The sequence below is a fragment of the Botrytis fragariae genome (genome assembly GCF_013461495.1).
Source record: "Botrytis fragariae strain BVB16 chromosome Unknown tig00000001, whole genome shotgun sequence".
Taxonomy (NCBI): Eukaryota; Fungi; Ascomycota; class Leotiomycetes; order Helotiales; family Sclerotiniaceae; genus Botrytis; species Botrytis fragariae.
Genome location: NW_023500987.1, coordinates 2,397,575 through 2,413,841, shown reverse-complemented (window position 1 = coordinate 2,413,841; position 16,267 = coordinate 2,397,575). Strand labels below are relative to the sequence as shown.

General features: G+C 43.6%; 5 protein-coding genes across 5 annotated transcripts; 1 reads left to right on the top strand and 4 right to left on the bottom strand.

Annotated features, from left to right (window-relative positions):
• Positions 1 to 495: 495 nt before the first annotated feature.
• On the top strand, positions 496 to 2,356 carry Bfra_000738 (putative arylsulfatase protein; the record flags this gene model as incomplete). The annotated part of the gene is made up of 3 exons (XM_037331182.1): positions 496 to 793; positions 848 to 1,326; positions 1,376 to 2,356. 3 exons carry the CDS (start codon positions 496 to 498, stop codon positions 2,354 to 2,356), a joined length of 1,758 nt encoding a protein of 585 aa, XP_037197515.1.
• An 846-nt stretch (positions 2,357 to 3,202) lies between these two features.
• Positions 3,203 to 4,589, bottom strand: Bfra_000737 (uncharacterized protein; the record flags this gene model as incomplete). The annotated part of the gene is made up of 2 exons (XM_037331181.1): positions 3,203 to 3,367; positions 3,423 to 4,589. The coding sequence occupies 2 exons, from the start codon at positions 4,587 to 4,589 to the stop codon at positions 3,203 to 3,205; spliced, it is 1,332 nt and encodes a 443-aa protein (XP_037197514.1).
• Positions 4,590 to 5,810: 1,221 nt separating this feature from the next.
• On the bottom strand, positions 5,811 to 6,836 carry Bfra_000736 (putative alpha beta hydrolase fold protein; the record flags this gene model as incomplete). The annotated part of the gene is made up of 1 exon (XM_037331180.1): positions 5,811 to 6,836. One exon carries the CDS (start codon positions 6,834 to 6,836, stop codon positions 5,811 to 5,813), a length of 1,026 nt encoding a protein of 341 aa, XP_037197513.1.
• Positions 6,837 to 7,942: 1,106 nt separating this feature from the next.
• Bfra_000735 (putative opsin-like protein) lies at positions 7,943 to 9,469 on the bottom strand. Its single transcript, XM_037331179.1, has 2 exons — positions 9,027 to 9,469; positions 7,943 to 8,968 (listed from the first exon to the last, which is right to left on the bottom strand). The coding sequence occupies exons 1-2, from the start codon at positions 9,387 to 9,389 to the stop codon at positions 8,312 to 8,314; spliced, it is 1,020 nt and encodes a 339-aa protein (XP_037197512.1). The 5' UTR covers positions 9,390 to 9,469; the 3' UTR covers positions 7,943 to 8,311.
• Positions 9,470 to 10,765: 1,296 nt separating this feature from the next.
• On the bottom strand, positions 10,766 to 15,186 carry Bfra_000734 (putative phytoene dehydrogenase protein; the record flags this gene model as incomplete). Its single annotated transcript, XM_037331178.1, has 5 exons — positions 15,046 to 15,186; positions 14,824 to 14,995; positions 14,031 to 14,746; positions 13,122 to 13,963; positions 10,766 to 12,534 (listed from the first exon to the last, which is right to left on the bottom strand). Exons 1-5 carry the CDS (start codon positions 15,066 to 15,068, stop codon positions 10,766 to 10,768), a joined length of 3,522 nt encoding a protein of 1,173 aa, XP_037197511.1. The 5' UTR covers positions 15,069 to 15,186.
• Between the last annotated feature and the right edge of the window lie 1,081 nt (positions 15,187 to 16,267).

Sequence of the window (16,267 nt, the reverse complement as noted above, 5' to 3'; positions counted from 1 at the left end):
GATAGGCTTGAATGAGCGGAAATCCCCTGTTGAATGAACCCTGAAGCCCCGCAATTTGATGATGAAAATAGGCACGGATCTCACGCCATACATTGGAGTTGAGGCTGCTTTAGCAATTACACAACGTCATATCTCAAATTTGCAAAGCTTTTTCCCATTTGTATGGCAAAATTGATTTTGGAGCTTAAAAACAGCGGGGTATCCTCCCTAATTCACAATCGTGTCGCTAGGAAATCCCCAACCCAGAAGCATATGCCAGTTACCCGTTGTTGCGGACTCTTGGACGGCATGAGACTTGAGTTCCACTTCCGATGTGAAGAGTACTATCTACTCCACAGCGAAATGTGGAATGTGGGTGGGTCAATGGTAGCCTCGACCGCAACTTATCATGGTTGACTTCATCCCCCAACCTTCAATTGGAGTTGTATCGATTCTTCTCACTTAAATAACGAGAAGGGATCATAAAGACAGTACTTGGAACAGAACAAATTCAGCATGAAAGCCTCACCACTGTTTATCCTAGGACTTGCTACAGTTTCTGCTGCCGCGCAAGCTCCAATTGGACAAAAGAATGATGGAAGGCCGAACATAGTGCTTGTCTTGACAGATGATCAGGACCTTCATATGCAGTCAATTGACTATATGCCCTTACTAAAGAAGCATGTAATTGATCAAGGAACCTTTTTCAAGCGTCATTACTGTACTACGGCAATATGTTGTCCTTCAAGAGTCACATTATGGACAGGCAAGAATGCTCATAACACAAATGTGACGGATGTGGCACCTCCTTATGGTCAGTGTCTACCTCAGTCCCTCGAATAGCCCGGTAGCTGATGTATCAGATTAGGTGGATATCAGAAATTCGTTGAGCAGGGCTTCAATGATGCATATCTCCCAGTCTGGCTTCAAGATGCTGGATACAGCACTTTCTACACAGGGAAACTCTTCAATCATCACACTGTGAGCAACTGGAATAAACCCCATCCAGCTGGATGGACTTCGTCCGATTTTCTTTTGGATCCGTTTACATATCAATATTATAATTCTACATTTCAAAGGAATGAACATCCGCCTGTGAGTCACGAGGGCGAATACTCAACAGATGTCCTTGCACAGAAAGCATACGGATTACTTGATGAAGGAGTAAAATCCGGAAAGCCATTCTTTTTGGTCGCAGCGCCAATCGCCCCTCACGCCAATGTTGACCCGACTGCTTTCAAGCCTGGAGAGGGAATCCTGATGACGGCTCCTATTCCTGCTGAGAGACATAAGCACTTGTTTCCTGGTGCAAAGGTTCCAAGGAATGCTAATTTCAACCCAGACAAGGTAAGTCATGTGTTTGTTGAAAAAAGCTCAAGCTAACCCTTTCATATAGCCTAGCGGAGCCTCGTGGGTAAAACATCTAGATCAACTTACTGACGAGGTTATCGCATATAACGATGAATTCTACCGAGCTCGTCTTCAAACCCTCCAAGCTGTAGATGAACTTATTGAAGGTCTCGTTGATCGATTGACTGATTATGGCATTCTTGACAATACCTATTTTATCTTCTCTACCGACAATGGCTACCATATATCTCAACATCGTCTAGCTCCAGGAAAAGAATGCGGGTTTGAGGAAGACATCAACATCCCTCTCGTCATCCGTGGCCCTGGAGTTCCGCAAGGAGAGGAAACAAGTGTTGTTACTGCGCACACAGATCTTGCTCCTACGATTCTCAAGATTGCAAATGGGGATTGGAAAAGAAAAGATTTAGACGGGAGCGTAATTCCCCTCGATTCACAAGGACTAAAAGATGCCGAGAATACCAGACAGGAACACGTGAATGTAGAATTCTGGGGAAAAGCACTTCCTGAAGGCATCCATCGATTTTCTCTCGATGATGGGAAGGTCGTCTATTATGGTCTCAATAACACCTACAAAGCTCTGCGTATAATTAGCGATAGCCATAATCTCTATTACTCAGTCTGGTGTACCAACGAACACGAGCTCTACGATTTAACCAGCGATCCGCATCAAACAAACAACATCTATCCTTCCTCATCTATTGCAAGCGCTTCCACACATGGCAAACTCAATCTTCCCAAGCTCATTCCCCGCCTCGATGCTCTTCTCATGGTAACAAAATCCTGCAAGGGTAACACGTGCGTACAACCTTGGTCGGTATTACATCCAGCTGGAAACGTAAGAACCCTTGACGACGCTTTATCTCCTCGCTTCGACACATTTTATGCAGAAGACATGGCAGAAAGAGTAGTTAGGTATGATAAATGTGAATTGGGATATATTGTAGATAGTGAGGGACCTCAGGAAGTATTTGCTTTTCAAGAGGATGGGGATAAGTGGGAATTGTAAGGTTATCTTATAAGTATATTTCTATTAGTCTGTGTACATATCATGTTATACGTCACTTCGAGACACGAGGGCGTTGAATCGAGAAAATGAAATTAAGTCAAAGTCAAAATTCCATATATCTCTCTACTCTCCAGCAGTCAAGATTCCCTGACCAATTCCAATTTTACAATTCTTTTTCTCTTTCAAAATAGAAAGAAACCAATGAATACGGAAGTGCATATGGATCGCTTGATCACAATCACTTTTTTCACATTTTTGATCGGGTTCATGGTAGAGAAGAAGTATGAAGCAGATTCCTTCGATGAGACTATCAAATATGGTATGTTCTGTTTACTCCGATGAATAGTATTTCAAATTTTAAGTCGTAGAACAGGTGATTTGGTTTGTGGTGATAGTTACTTTATTAGTGGGAGCGGCTTTACTAAGTACTTATATGATATTCCAAAAAGAAAATCCATAATATACAATCATTTAAATATTCCGGATCAAATCTTGAAATAACATAGAAAAGACAAATGATTGCGGGTTTTACAGAGAACGTAAAGCATAGACAGCATTGAGAATGTTTCTATTATAAAACAGGTTATCACATAATTCATCCCCTCCCTTTTCCTCATTCATCCGAAGAAGAACAACGGCAACTATTCGACGTGATGGATAGGGTAGATCCCAAATAGTACTTCCGCTGAAAGAAATCCTTTTATACCTTGCGCCTCTTCCGTTGTCTGGAAATAATAAAAAACCCCAGAGAAAGTACCACAGGTAGCCACATCCAGCTCCAAAAAAGTCGTGTGCATTTCCAAATAATCCGCATGATAAACCAAAAGATCGTAACCACAATCCCTCCTATGGCCTGACGTACATGAAACCCGTCCCCGTCGTGAAAACGACGAATATCGAATTGGGTAACCATTGTATATCTCGGGATTGGATACCCTGTCTCAGTCGTAGCCCACCACGTATAAGGCCATACAAACGCAAAGTACCACGTGAAGACAGCCCAGAATAATACTAACAAGCATAGTCCACCAAACCATTGCCGCCATATGAAACAATTGGGACACACATAGTTTTCGGGGGAAATGATGTTCTTGATTCCTTCGTTCCGAGCCGCAGCGCGCAGAGTCTCGATTTTTAAGGAGGGCAGCGGATGGATGTGCGGGTGGCCGCTTGTGCTTCCACTTCTGGGGTAGGTGGGTGTGTTGGGAGTGAAGGGGGAGGAGGGGGAGAAGAGAAAGGACGGCGACGAGGCGGTCCAGGTAGGACCGGAAATCACGCGTGTAGGAAAACGATGTCCACAACTATACGCAATGAAGATTTTCAGCTCCGGATCGTCGTTCTCGGGGTGATAGGACGGGTAGATGGGAATCCACGATATGGGCTTCGGACCTTGCCAATTCCACTTCCAGAATAGCCAGGAGGGGGATTTGGGACGCGTTTTGTGGGCATAGTAGTGTCCCTCTCCGGCTGTCTTTCCTGTTTCGTCTGCGGGTTTCGCGCGGCGAAATCGCCAGGTCCAGGGCTTAACGTAGCTTACTTTGTGTGGTGCTTTATAAACGTAGAATTTCTTTTCGCGTGTTCCTGTCTGTGTTCCCGGCGCCGGTGTGGGACCGGGGATACCAGCGGTGCTGGCTGGCGCGTTGAGACCTATCTCACCTTGACGAGCTTTCTGCGCAGCGCCCTGACTAAGTTTTTCCTCTAACTCCTGCCGATTTATTTCATCTGTAAATTTATGCAAAGAAGAAGGAGACATCCCCCTTGGCTTTGCTGTTTTGAAAGCCAATTTCCCCGTTAGTTTCCGCTGTCTAAAAGATGCAGATCCCCCTCTTTCCTCTCTCCCCTCACTTTCTCGGCCTTTTCCTTTTATTGCTCGGGCAATGTCCTTTCGTTTGCGCCAGCTTTCCTCAGCTCTGTCATCTTTATATGCGCCATCAGATTCGGGAGATTCAGATACTTCCGTAGGGGGATCGGGAGTTGCAACGGGTGAACCCTCTGTGGAGAGTATCTCATGCGCGGGAAGAACTTGACTTTTCCTAAGCTCTTCTTTTTCTTCCTCCTTTTTCCCTGAGGTCGCATCTTCAAATACATCATCTCCTGCTGTTTCTCCCCACGAACTCCGCTCTCGAAGATTTTCTTGCCATGGTTCTTGCCCTTCTCCAAAGCTGTGGTAGGCCGAAGTGTAAGCAGACTTGGAACTTTCTCCTTTTTGTGGTCGTCTTCCTAGGGTACTCATGATGACTTTCTGAAATTTTGTGTATATCTCTGATATGATGATTTCCCTAGTACTTACGAAGACTTAAAGCGAAGTAAAAGTAGTCAAGATTTGAGGTCTCAAAGGGAAGCAAGCTATAGCTATTGAAACCTCCACCGGAAGAAGATCCTCTTTGTACTTTGAATCGCGTCTTTGGAAGCGAAAAGGAATTCGGCTATTAGACGTTTGCGTTGATGAGTTCTTTGTCAAAATTGTGCTACATAAATCCTAGTCGATTTCTCAAACAAAGTGATTGTTCTCCCAAGTTTACATCCACGGGAAGTAGTAAGCCTATCTTTGAAGAAGAAAGTGTAAAGAAATGATTTACTATGCCAATTGATCAATTGACACCCTACTATTCGAGTGAACGAGAACAGCACAATAGAATATTAAATTCCTCTCAAGTCGAAAAGAAATTGAAGCTATTTTACTCCCATACCCCAAAATAGATTCTCGAATTTAATATCTAGAATTTATTAGGCATGTAAGTGATATTTCAGACTTTCTAGAGCATGAGAGCAACCCATTACAAGACACAACAGAATTAACAGAAAGAGCAAGCTCTTCCCAAAACAAGACCAAAAATCAGGGATTGTGTTATCGAAGAAGAAGTCTAATTATCTACCTAGGTACTAATACCATCAAAAAATAAATGTACATTACTCATATCAAGCAAAACTTTATTTCAAACTCCGCAGAAAGTCCTAATGTCAAGTTTTTGGTCAAGGGGTTGTATACTAACGGTAAAGATCTATGTCATACTAGTATAGATCATATTATACAATCACATGATTGTATAATTATACAATCTCCAAACCTGATCGTATCAATAACATATAAACACTTCTTCTGAAGCCCTTGAATAGATGCTAGGGTAGAAGAGAGTACTTCATCCCATTTCTCCTTTTTTATTATTAGAAGAATTTAAAGTTGATGAATTTGAAAAGAGAGATATAAAAAAGAGGGAGGAAAAAGAAGAGGAAATGCAGGTTCCGAAACAAAGTGTTTAACACCATTCCAATGATTGATTTGTCAATTTGCGAGAGGATATGCTGTTGATATTATCTTTAATAATTTGAATGATAGATCTCGATAGAATCACTCGCGAGATCACTCATTCGCAGTGCATAATAGAGAAACTAAACTCCGACATCGTCGATATAAAATTCCCCTCAAGTCTCTCCTCCCCTCAAATCCCCTCCCCTACACCTCCCCCAACCACCCCTCCACCGCCTTCCAAAACGTCTCAAAATCCTGGATCTGCGGACTATGTCCCAACCCCTCAAACTCCACCAAATCCATCCCTGGGACCCTCGCCGCAACCTCCTTCCCCAGCACCTCATAATGACCCACTATCGCCTGCACACTCGCCGGCGCCCACGCCTTCCCTATCGCCGTATTATCCAAATCTCCCACCACCAGCAAACTCCTCATCGTCAAATTCGGCAGCTGATACACGATCGGCTCCACAAAAATCGCATCCGTCATCAACGCCATATCCCACGCGAAGGTGCGTCCCTGCGGTCCCGTATACACGTCCAGAAGCATGTTGACCCATTCGTCGTAAGCGGGATCCCAGGTCCCGCCATAGTAGGTGGATTTCTCATACGTCATGACGCTGGTGTAGGATGTTGCGAGCTCGGTGATGAAGGTGAGGTCGGGGCGTTGGTAGGGGACTCCTAGGGCCTGCCAGTCTTCGAGACCGAGAGGGGAGACGAGGATAAGACGCTGGGTTTGGGAGGGGAAGGTGAGGGCGTAGCGAGCGGATATCATGCCCCCCATGGAATGACCCATGATGATTGCGGAAGTGATGTTGAGGGATTGGAGGAGGAGATTTGTGTTGGTGGCGAGTTGGTGCAGGGAAAATTGATAGTGCATTGTTTTTGAGGATTTGCAGAAGCCGATCTGGTCAGGGATGACGACGCGGTAGCCGATTGAGGAGAGAGCGTGGGCGGTTGTGTTCCAGGTTGCGCCACAGAACATTTTGCCGTGGAGGAGGACGATGGTTCCAGAGTATGAAGTAGTGTTGGAGGGAGGAACATCCATGTAGGCCATGGTTAGATTTTGCTGTTGCGAAGTGAAATGGTAGAAGTGCACGGGGTAAGGGTATTTGAATGCAAGACCACCTGGGGCTGGATCATCCTCGTGAAAGCGAGATAATGTTGTGCTTCTGACAAGAGCTACGAAGCCCAAGATCAGAAGTAGAAATTTACCGAGGGGAATTGCCATTGTGAAGTTTGGAACTCTAAAGATTCGAGTCGGAAATCTTGATAGGAATCAGTCATGATTTATGTAAAAGACTAGAACAACAATATTCGGGTTCTTTGGCAACAAACCGGGGTAGCTTTTAATCGGGGTAAGATCTCGCCGACGTAATCACCATCAACGAATGAAAGTGCTCAAAATATTCCAAGACAAGCAGGATATCCACTCCACCTTCTACATTTGTCAAGCATCATGCACCATGCAATTTATCGTCATCCTTGGAATAGCCGTCGAGTTTATCCCCCGGAACATTACTGGTGTGGGAAGAATTGAGTAGACCCCACTTGTCACCCATCCGAGCCGTGCATATAGCATTGTTGTGATATAAAGAATCAAGTTAATCCCTCAGAACACTACTGGCATAAAGAGAACCAAATAGACCTACCTCACTCATCAACCATCCCGGCCATGCACACAGCACCATCACAATCCACAGAATCTTCTTTAAAATCCAAATATAACAAGTTCAAACCAGCATACCAAGCACCATGCTTACATCCAAACCCGTCAAAACAGAACCCTTATCAACATCTACTGCAGGGCTCGGCTACGGATACGATATATGAGTTATCCGGGGTGAATCCGACCGGCATGCAAATAAACCTATGGGAGTCCCTCGTGACCGAGAGGAAATACTCCACACCCCCTCATTCGGCATTTCTTTCACCATAATACAATCAAACTTTTGATATAAAACAACCCATCAAAAGCATTCTAATGAACATCCCTAAAAAATGCTTGAGCTTTGCACACTTCAGATCATTTCGAATTCGAATTCGATCGAATGTATGATCAACTTCAAAAGCTCCGAGAATATCTCCAGTAAAGCATATAGTCGGATGGTATGCTTTCTACCTGCTATTACTATCATGTAACTGCTTCAAAAAGAAAACCACCACTTCATACCGATCACCACGTACATTCGTTACACTAGCAACGCCCATTCCACAATACACACAGCACAATACCACAACACCATAATACCTCTCCTCCTCCATGCCACATTCACATTCAGATTCGAATAAACAATAATCACCACACTCCACACTCATAAACCACAATCAAACAAATAAATCAGAACCATAATATTATGCTCTAAAAAGTAAAAGTAATTAAAATAGAAAAGAATCCCCGAGGCCTCATCCATCCACCTCTTCCACCTAACCCCAAGCACTTATATCCTCCCTTTACCTCATCCACATTATCATTAAACATAAATAAACAAAAAACACATTCCCGTCTCCATTCCTGGAGAACCAGAATTTCTCTCTAGTGGAAGACTTCCAAGACTTGTGTTCTCAACCTTTTCATTTTGGCGAGCCTGTATGCCATGATATCAAATGGATATCCCTAGCATAGACAGCCAGAGTTTTTGTTCCAGATTTCTGATCCGAAATCCCTTAACCATTATATTGTCCAAGCGGCCAAAAGCTCGTTCTTTAGACAACAGAAGAGTTAGCTGGAACCGTACCCGTATTGTTAAAAGCCGGATCATTAACCGCATGGTTTGAGTTAACCGCCGTAGCAGCCGGAGTATTCTGTCCTTCCCGATAACCAGCATTGTTCGTAACTGGGACATGTGCACCATCATGATGGACACCATTGTGACGACCGACATCCTTATCATGGAATGTACTTGGCTGTTCATTGTAATCCCTAATGTGCAGACCCAGATGCGCAGGATCGATGTTACGATGACCAAACAACAAGAGAGCACCGAAGCCGATCTTGGCAAGGACGTCGAGAACACCATAAAAGACTGCTTCCGAATCGGGCGCAATGATGTTTCCACCTTCGGAAAGACCCCAGGCGATAGGGTAGAGGAACCAGAGGAACATGGTGATGCCTCCACAAGTCCAATATACTTTGTTCACTTCGGTGCCCAAAGCTTTGGCATGTTGAGCTCCCACGACGAAAATGTTCCAGGCAATACCAAAGAGAGCAGCCATTGCGAAGACGAAGTATCCCCATTTATAAGAAGATGCCACGAGAGCACCAACGAGGCCGGTGATAATCATGATCTCGTCCAAAAAGATTGTGAACAATATCGTTGGCCATGGAAGACCTGCAGTCAAGAGGATATCCAAGAGTAAAAGCTGAAAGCAGAATTATTAGCACTTGACCACACAAAAAGGTAACAGCAGGCAATCTTACAGGAGTTGTGATAACCCAATCAATATATCTCACGTAGAAGATTTCCCGGTACACACCACTGACTTTAGGATCGCTACGTTGGAATTCCTGAATGATGGAAGCGTAGCCCAAATTTGATGCCATGGTGAAGTACGCAATCGAGGCCGTCATAGTAATGGCCGCAGTAATGTAATGGAAGACACGCTTGCTTCGTGGAACTCGGAAACTCAAAGCAATGAAAGTTATAGTTGCGAAGGCCATTGCAGCAGTAATGGCCCAATATACATCACTTCCACGGGTTGTGATGTTAATATCGGAATTTGCTGGGTAGTGGAAAACATCTGGATTTGCGTGCAATGCACCATTGGCTCGTTTTTCAATCATATTGATCGAATGTATGGATGTCAATAGAGAATTATTTCAATGGCAAACAATATGAAGAGGGGTATGTATGAAAATTAAGCAGTAACGTTAATGTAATTTTGAGGTAGGACGATATATATAGCAAATATATGAACTGGATGAAGCGGCTTATAAATATTTTTAAGACTCAGCTAACTGTCAAATCTTCGATCATACTGTGATCAGCGACATCGACATCATCAAACTGCCGATACTGCCATCGATATTGGATCGGGACTTCAAAATCTAGATGACAAGACGCGAGCAATAAAACAAGAATCGGCACATAAAAGCTTGATTAGAATACAAGAAAGCTTTGCCATATAGCTCTACTTCATATTTCCCACATGAAAACGAGGGGAGACAGAGGGTTTGTCGTCAACCATGCATATTCAATTGTACCTATTTCGGCTAGAGAATTTTCTAGTGGCTAGAACTACAGCCTTTCGAGGAAATGATAGCAACGAATATGTCATCAATTATAAATTGATTCGACAGCACGAAAATGTAACAACGATGACAGGATGAGGGAAATTTTCCCAGGGGTCCGAGTACCATTAGAATGCCTACATAGCGAATGAGTGATATTCTCGGTTGACAGTCGGGATTGGATTAGGATAGAGGTGTCATAGACTCTGATGTAACAAGGGCACAGACTTCGATACTCAATCCCATCATGGAAAAATCGCAAATCTCAGTGAACTTCCATCCTACAAAAACAGACCCACCAAATAAAAGCTTGTTTTTGATCTGTGACTGAAACGTTCTAGACCTATCAAAACATTGCCGAGCATGTCTTTCTACAAATCGTTCAATCTCCTCAACATCGTAGTGCAAGCTTCATAGTTCGAAAGTAAAAATCATCTCAACAAATAGAAGTCGCTCCCGTCCCTTCCGAGGTTCCGAAAATAAAAAGTCATTACACCACATGAACGAATCAATCATTTTCAGAGGGTATCACCGGATGTGACTCCAACCACTCGATCGATGTCTTGCCATGAACCTTGAAAAAGGGCATTTCGATGGCTCTCTGGCAACTGAAGGGTTGAACATCCGATCAAAAGGGAACTGGACGTTAGATTTTCAAATACTGAGAGCAATGATAATCCGGATGGCAGTTGAGTGGGCCGACTCGCATTCGAACTTATGACGAGGTGACATAACGACCTATAGACAAAGTAGACCATTCTAGATCCGGAAGAGGTCCGTTAGATACCGACACTAGTCTTCGCGGTTCGCTACAGAGTAGAAACTACAACAGGTCATAACCTTATCTTGACTTACTGATTAATCAATTTTGGTGATCTTGAAAATGGATCCGACAACAAAAAGATGGATATCTGAAATTGTGATGGCAATTATAACGCTTTCTCAGTTCCCCATGTTCTCTTCATCTCCCCATCCCAAGAAACTCTCAAATTACCATTAATGTACCCCGTAGTAAATATCAGCACTACCGACGCCAGTATGAAGATCCCAAAATTACTTGAAATCGTTCCTTGTCTAACAATTCTATCCAGGCTTCTCGTCCCTTTTCCCTGTATAACCCCCTCATCGGAAACCACATTGCTTTTTTCTTTCCATGGACACTCCATCCTCAAGTCGTCCAAGATTTGTGTACTTGTAATCTTTGCTCCCCCCAGAACGATAGGTACACCGGTTCCTGGATGCGTCGATGCACCTACAAAATATACACCCTTAATCTCGGGATGTTTAGTTTTGGGGCGAAATGCGAGGACATTAAAGAAAGAATGAGAAAGTCCGAGGATTGATCCTTTATCCAAATTGAATCGCGATTCCCATGATGTAGGCGTATTCAGTTCTTCGTGAACAATCAATGACTCGATCGGCTCACATTTCGTTCGTGATTCTATCGTTTGCAGTATCCTTCGCCGAGTAGACTTTACGATAGACTCCCAGTCTTGTTCTTTGGGAATACCAGTACCAGATGTGGCAGAGCCATCGCCTCGAGGACGATTGGACGTGACCGAATTGAGTAGGTGGCCAACGGGAACGAGAACTACAATAGAATCTTTACCTGTCGGCGCGGCAGTTGGATCAACTCTCGAGGGCACGTTCACATAGAATGAAGGCTCGTCAGGAATAGACTGCCTATCAAAGATAGAGTCGAATGATTCGCGATATTCGTCTGCGAGAAATATATTGTGGGTATCAAGTTGTGGAACTTGCTTAGAGAGAGCCCAGTAGAAAGAAATGGAGCTACAAGAGCCCGTTCGTTTTTGTAAAGATTTGGCGTAGGACGTAGATCTGGAGGTAGGGAATAGATTATTGTAGGCATAGACGAGGTCAGCATTAATAACGACGAGATCTGCATTAAGCTTTTTGCCGGAAGATAAAAGAACACCTGTTGTAGTCTTGCCATCGTGGGACGTTAACACCGAGTCAACTGGCGAATTGAGTTGTATATCGACACCTAATCTCTCGCATATGCGGACGAGAGCCTCAACGACGGCATGAAACCCACCTACCGGGTACCAGATGCCTTCAGCAAGTTCCGTATATTGTAGAAGGGAATATGTGCCAGGGGCATCGAAGGGAGACATTCCCATATACATACTCCCGAAAGTAAAAACGCGTCTTAGCCTCTCTGTCCAAAAGTACTTTGAGGCTCGAGAATATATACTTTCGAAAGGGTGAAGAGCAAAGACGTTGAGAAGAAAACTAGGCCGTAACATGTTGAATATCGATGTAAAGTTCTTGTGTAAAACCTCCCGCACGCTCAATTCATAATGTCGATGAGCTTCTCCAAGCCATTGCAAATATCTTTCAAACCCATCCTTCCCTTCCCATTTCTCAATCTCTCGCTTCATTACACTCGCATCCGTACTGAGTTCAAACTTCTCTCCATCTCCAAACCACAAATTGTAATTAGGCTCGCATTTTAGTAGTTCTACCCCTTCGTCTTCGAGTGAAGTGTCGAGATCATGGAATGTTTCTTTGAACATCTTTGGTAGAAGTAGAAGGGAAGGCCCTTGATCGAATCGATATCCATCATGATGAATTAAGCTGCAACGACCGCCCGTAAAATTGTTCTTTTCGAGTACCGTGACAGAGAAGCCTGCCTTTGCCAATCGTGCTGCCGTTGCAATGCCACCGACTCCGGCACCTATTGTTCAAAAGCATTATTAGTTTACGAACTACCTACCTAAGTTTGAGATAATGTGCATGGGAAGAGGGGAGGGGGGTAAAACACAGAGGTAAATTGGATGAGAACTCACCGACTACAATGGCAGTTTTCTTCATTTCTGGGGTCGCCATCACAATTTTCTGGTAACGGAATTGAAATATATGGTACAAAGACCAGTATAACACGAGATTATTCACATGTTGAATGGATAGGTCGTGATTACCTATTCAGGTAGTACGTACCTAGTCGCTGAAATGGGTCGATAAGAGATAATGCTTGGTTTTACTTCGCACATTCCGATAGTGCAAGATCGAAGTGTCATCCAATTTTTGACTGGGCATCGTCAATTGCCATAATTCCATTCGGAATGGTCCGAGCTCAACCTCACAGGTGCCAAGCCAAATCACACGATATGTGTTCGTAGTATGGAACGAAACATCAATTTAGTATACTACATAACAAGACTACAGCACACAATATCTTCATATTTATGTTGCTGAAAATGCTATGCCGGGAAGTCCGGAGTACAATTATATAATGCTAATGGTATCTCAAAACTTATCAACCTTGCCTCAATGCCTTCCAAGCAACTGCTATCCGCCTCAGTTTCGGTACTGTTGCGCGACCTTTAGTAACCACGTACTTATTTTCTTTCAGGACTCTTCCTATCTCAACATAGCTTTCAACAGCAACTCTCATTGACATTCTAGCATCTTCTGGGATTTGTTCGATAGCAGGGCGAGCCTCCTGATAGATGGCAAACCCCTTTTTCAACAATCTTCCTCTCAGTTTGTCAATAATTGGCCCGGTAGGGGTTTCCACAACATGCTGAGGTTGTAAGCCTTCTTCCTCGAGCCAAGAAGTTGGAAGGTAGACTCTTCCGATTGCGGCATCCGTTGCTACGTCTCTACATATGTTGATATACTGTAGAGCTATTCCCATGCGAGCTCCAGCTTGAATCAGCTCGTCACGTTGGTGCGATAAGACAACAGCCGAAGTGTGATAGAAAGCTAGTTCCAAGCACATCTCAGCTACTGTCCCAGCAACTCTTCTGCTATATATCGTAAGATTATGCTCATCTCTGATAGGAAATTCACCACTCTTTCTGTAACAATTTGCTTGATGAAATTCTAAATCCGTCTTGAACCCTTCCAGTAACTCGTACAAAGGCTTGGAAGATAGAATATGAGTTGGTAGAAGGCGAAGTGTCCGATATAAAGATGGTGGAAAGCTATCTTGAATGTATTTATCAATGTCAGAACGGCATGAAGCAGCCACATTGGCCGTTTCTTTTGATGCATACACTAGGTCAAGGTAGTGAGTGAGTTTGACGATCCATTCCCGAGCCTCAGAATCAGTGTTGTTTGCATCATCAACAAGATCATCAGCAACTCTGCAAAAAGAGTATCTAATCCACATTAGTAAAAAAAAATTAAAGCAAAAGTCAATACGGCACTGTAGAAAGCAATACATACAACAGGATCAAGTCAATTCGAAGACGGCCGTGAAAGACGGAGCTTGCCAGATAAAAACTTCTGCTCTTCTGTCTCAATAGCTCCGCAGCCTCTTGGATACCTGCAATTCGAAGGTTATCGTACTTGCATGTGTCTGTTAAAAGTGCACACACCAGCATTTGGGGGGAAGGACATTCGGGAACAGTCGGAAACAAGGTAGGAAACGTAAACAATATAGCCAATGCATGGTCGAAAGCGACAAGACCAAACACAATAAGTACGTTGGTTGCAAGAAAAAACACAGCTTCTTCTATGTCGAGTCCATCCCATAAGTGCAAACCTAATTTTGTGCCTGTTTCGATGCTCCACGTGCCTCTTTTCAATGCCAACGTATCAACTATCCATAAATATAAAGTGGATAGAGTAATTGGCAATAGAGTAGTTGTGTAGGGAAGTCTGATCAAGAATGCGTGGGATAGACTCCACAGTAGTAGGGCAAATGGCCCTGCCCAAGCCAGAATCAATCCTAAATACGTCCCTCTGGCATTTTGAACGATGAGGAAGCCTCCTGTTAAAATCAGAGATCCAATGATTAGTTGGCCCGAATTTCGCGCAGATTTCAAAGAAACCGGCAGAGCCAGCGGATCCCAAGGTTTCCGTTTCTTTTCACCCGGACGTTCCCAGCCCCAAGATAGGTCGAATGAAAGATTGGCTTGCTCAAGAGCAAATAAAGAAGACTAGTATTGTATGTCTGTATTACAAAGAAAAATAGTTCTTCGGCGGGGATCAAAAATAGTTTAGGACCAATGATCACATTAGGGGGATAAGTCCATATTTTCCGCTTTATGAGATATGAATCCCAAGGAATGGTTGAAACGACAGCAATAGCTATGAGGAATAGAATCTTGTAGATATCTATCCGCTGAATGAAAGGTCGATAAATGAATGTTAAGACGATGGCTGGCGGGATATTATATTTGAGATGGCTTGATAATGGTCAGTTTCCGAATCGAGATATAGGGGTTAATGTACTAACACTAAGGCATATTCGAAGCCCATTTTGACGCGGGGAAAAGTTAAAATTGATGGTACCCAGATCTGCAGAATGTAGACATCTCTATACAAAACCCAAGACTAGAGACTCTATCTAGACTCTAGAGATAGAAAACGGATGAAGTGATGCGGGGAGACTAAGAGGTAATATGAGAATATGGAAATATGGGATGAGAAGAAAATTCTCACTAATTGGGATTGAATGAAGAAAAGTTGGAAGGGAAGTGGCATCCCAGTAAAGCAGCCAAAGCTGGTAAAACGGAAGAGAATTAGTAGGTAGGTAGGTAGGTAGGTAGTAGAAACCTAGATTCGAGGCTTGGGCATTCCCGCTCACAGTATGTATGTATGGATGGATGGATGGTATTTACGGTTACGGGAAGCGGAAAGCGGCTCATAATGGTTCAAACAGCCAGGTGCCCAGATGGCTACTAAGTTGTATTGCGGTACCTTCCGGTATTTTGATACTATACTATACTACTCTGAACACAGTAGACTAATAATAACATCAGTGTTGTTGTTGTTAGTCTCTTGTGAGTCTAGTATATGATGTTGGCTGAATCATCCACGCGCTAATTGTTCGAATGTCAGATTCTTTCCTGGCACATCTATCATGGTTCATTTGCACCTATTCTCAAAATAATAGGTAGGTGTCCCCTAGGTAAATCGCAGACAGCTTTCAAAGAATGAATTGACGGGAACGTCGAGTCTCAAAAGACACCAAAGTAGGCACCTACCTACTTATTTCAGTCGAGAAAGTGGTGGCGCGTAGCAGAATGCAATCCTTGTCAATGATAATGCTCCATGTCGTCATTACTTTTTCATCCATGGGTATTATGTAATCTCCGATTGATTGTGCCCTTCTTGTCAGCCAGGTCCATCTCTTACTTCACTTCTCCATCTCATCATCCATCATTCATCCGAGTTTCCCATCAACAATTCCCATCATTACTTCCCGAGGTATGTAAGATCTTAGTAAGCCAACTCCCGATCCCGATTCCCTAGTCCGATTCCCTAGTAGACAAGATATCAGGCCATTGGTCATTCCATCGTATGCTAGCAACAGGTTGTCGTCATACCTCACATGTTCCTGCTACTCTCGTACTCTGCACTCTGCACTCTACCTTGGTAGCTACCTTGGTAGATACCTTGATTGAGTACCGCCCCATTCAATTCTTTTCATTTGTCAAGGGGCGAGGGACATCAGG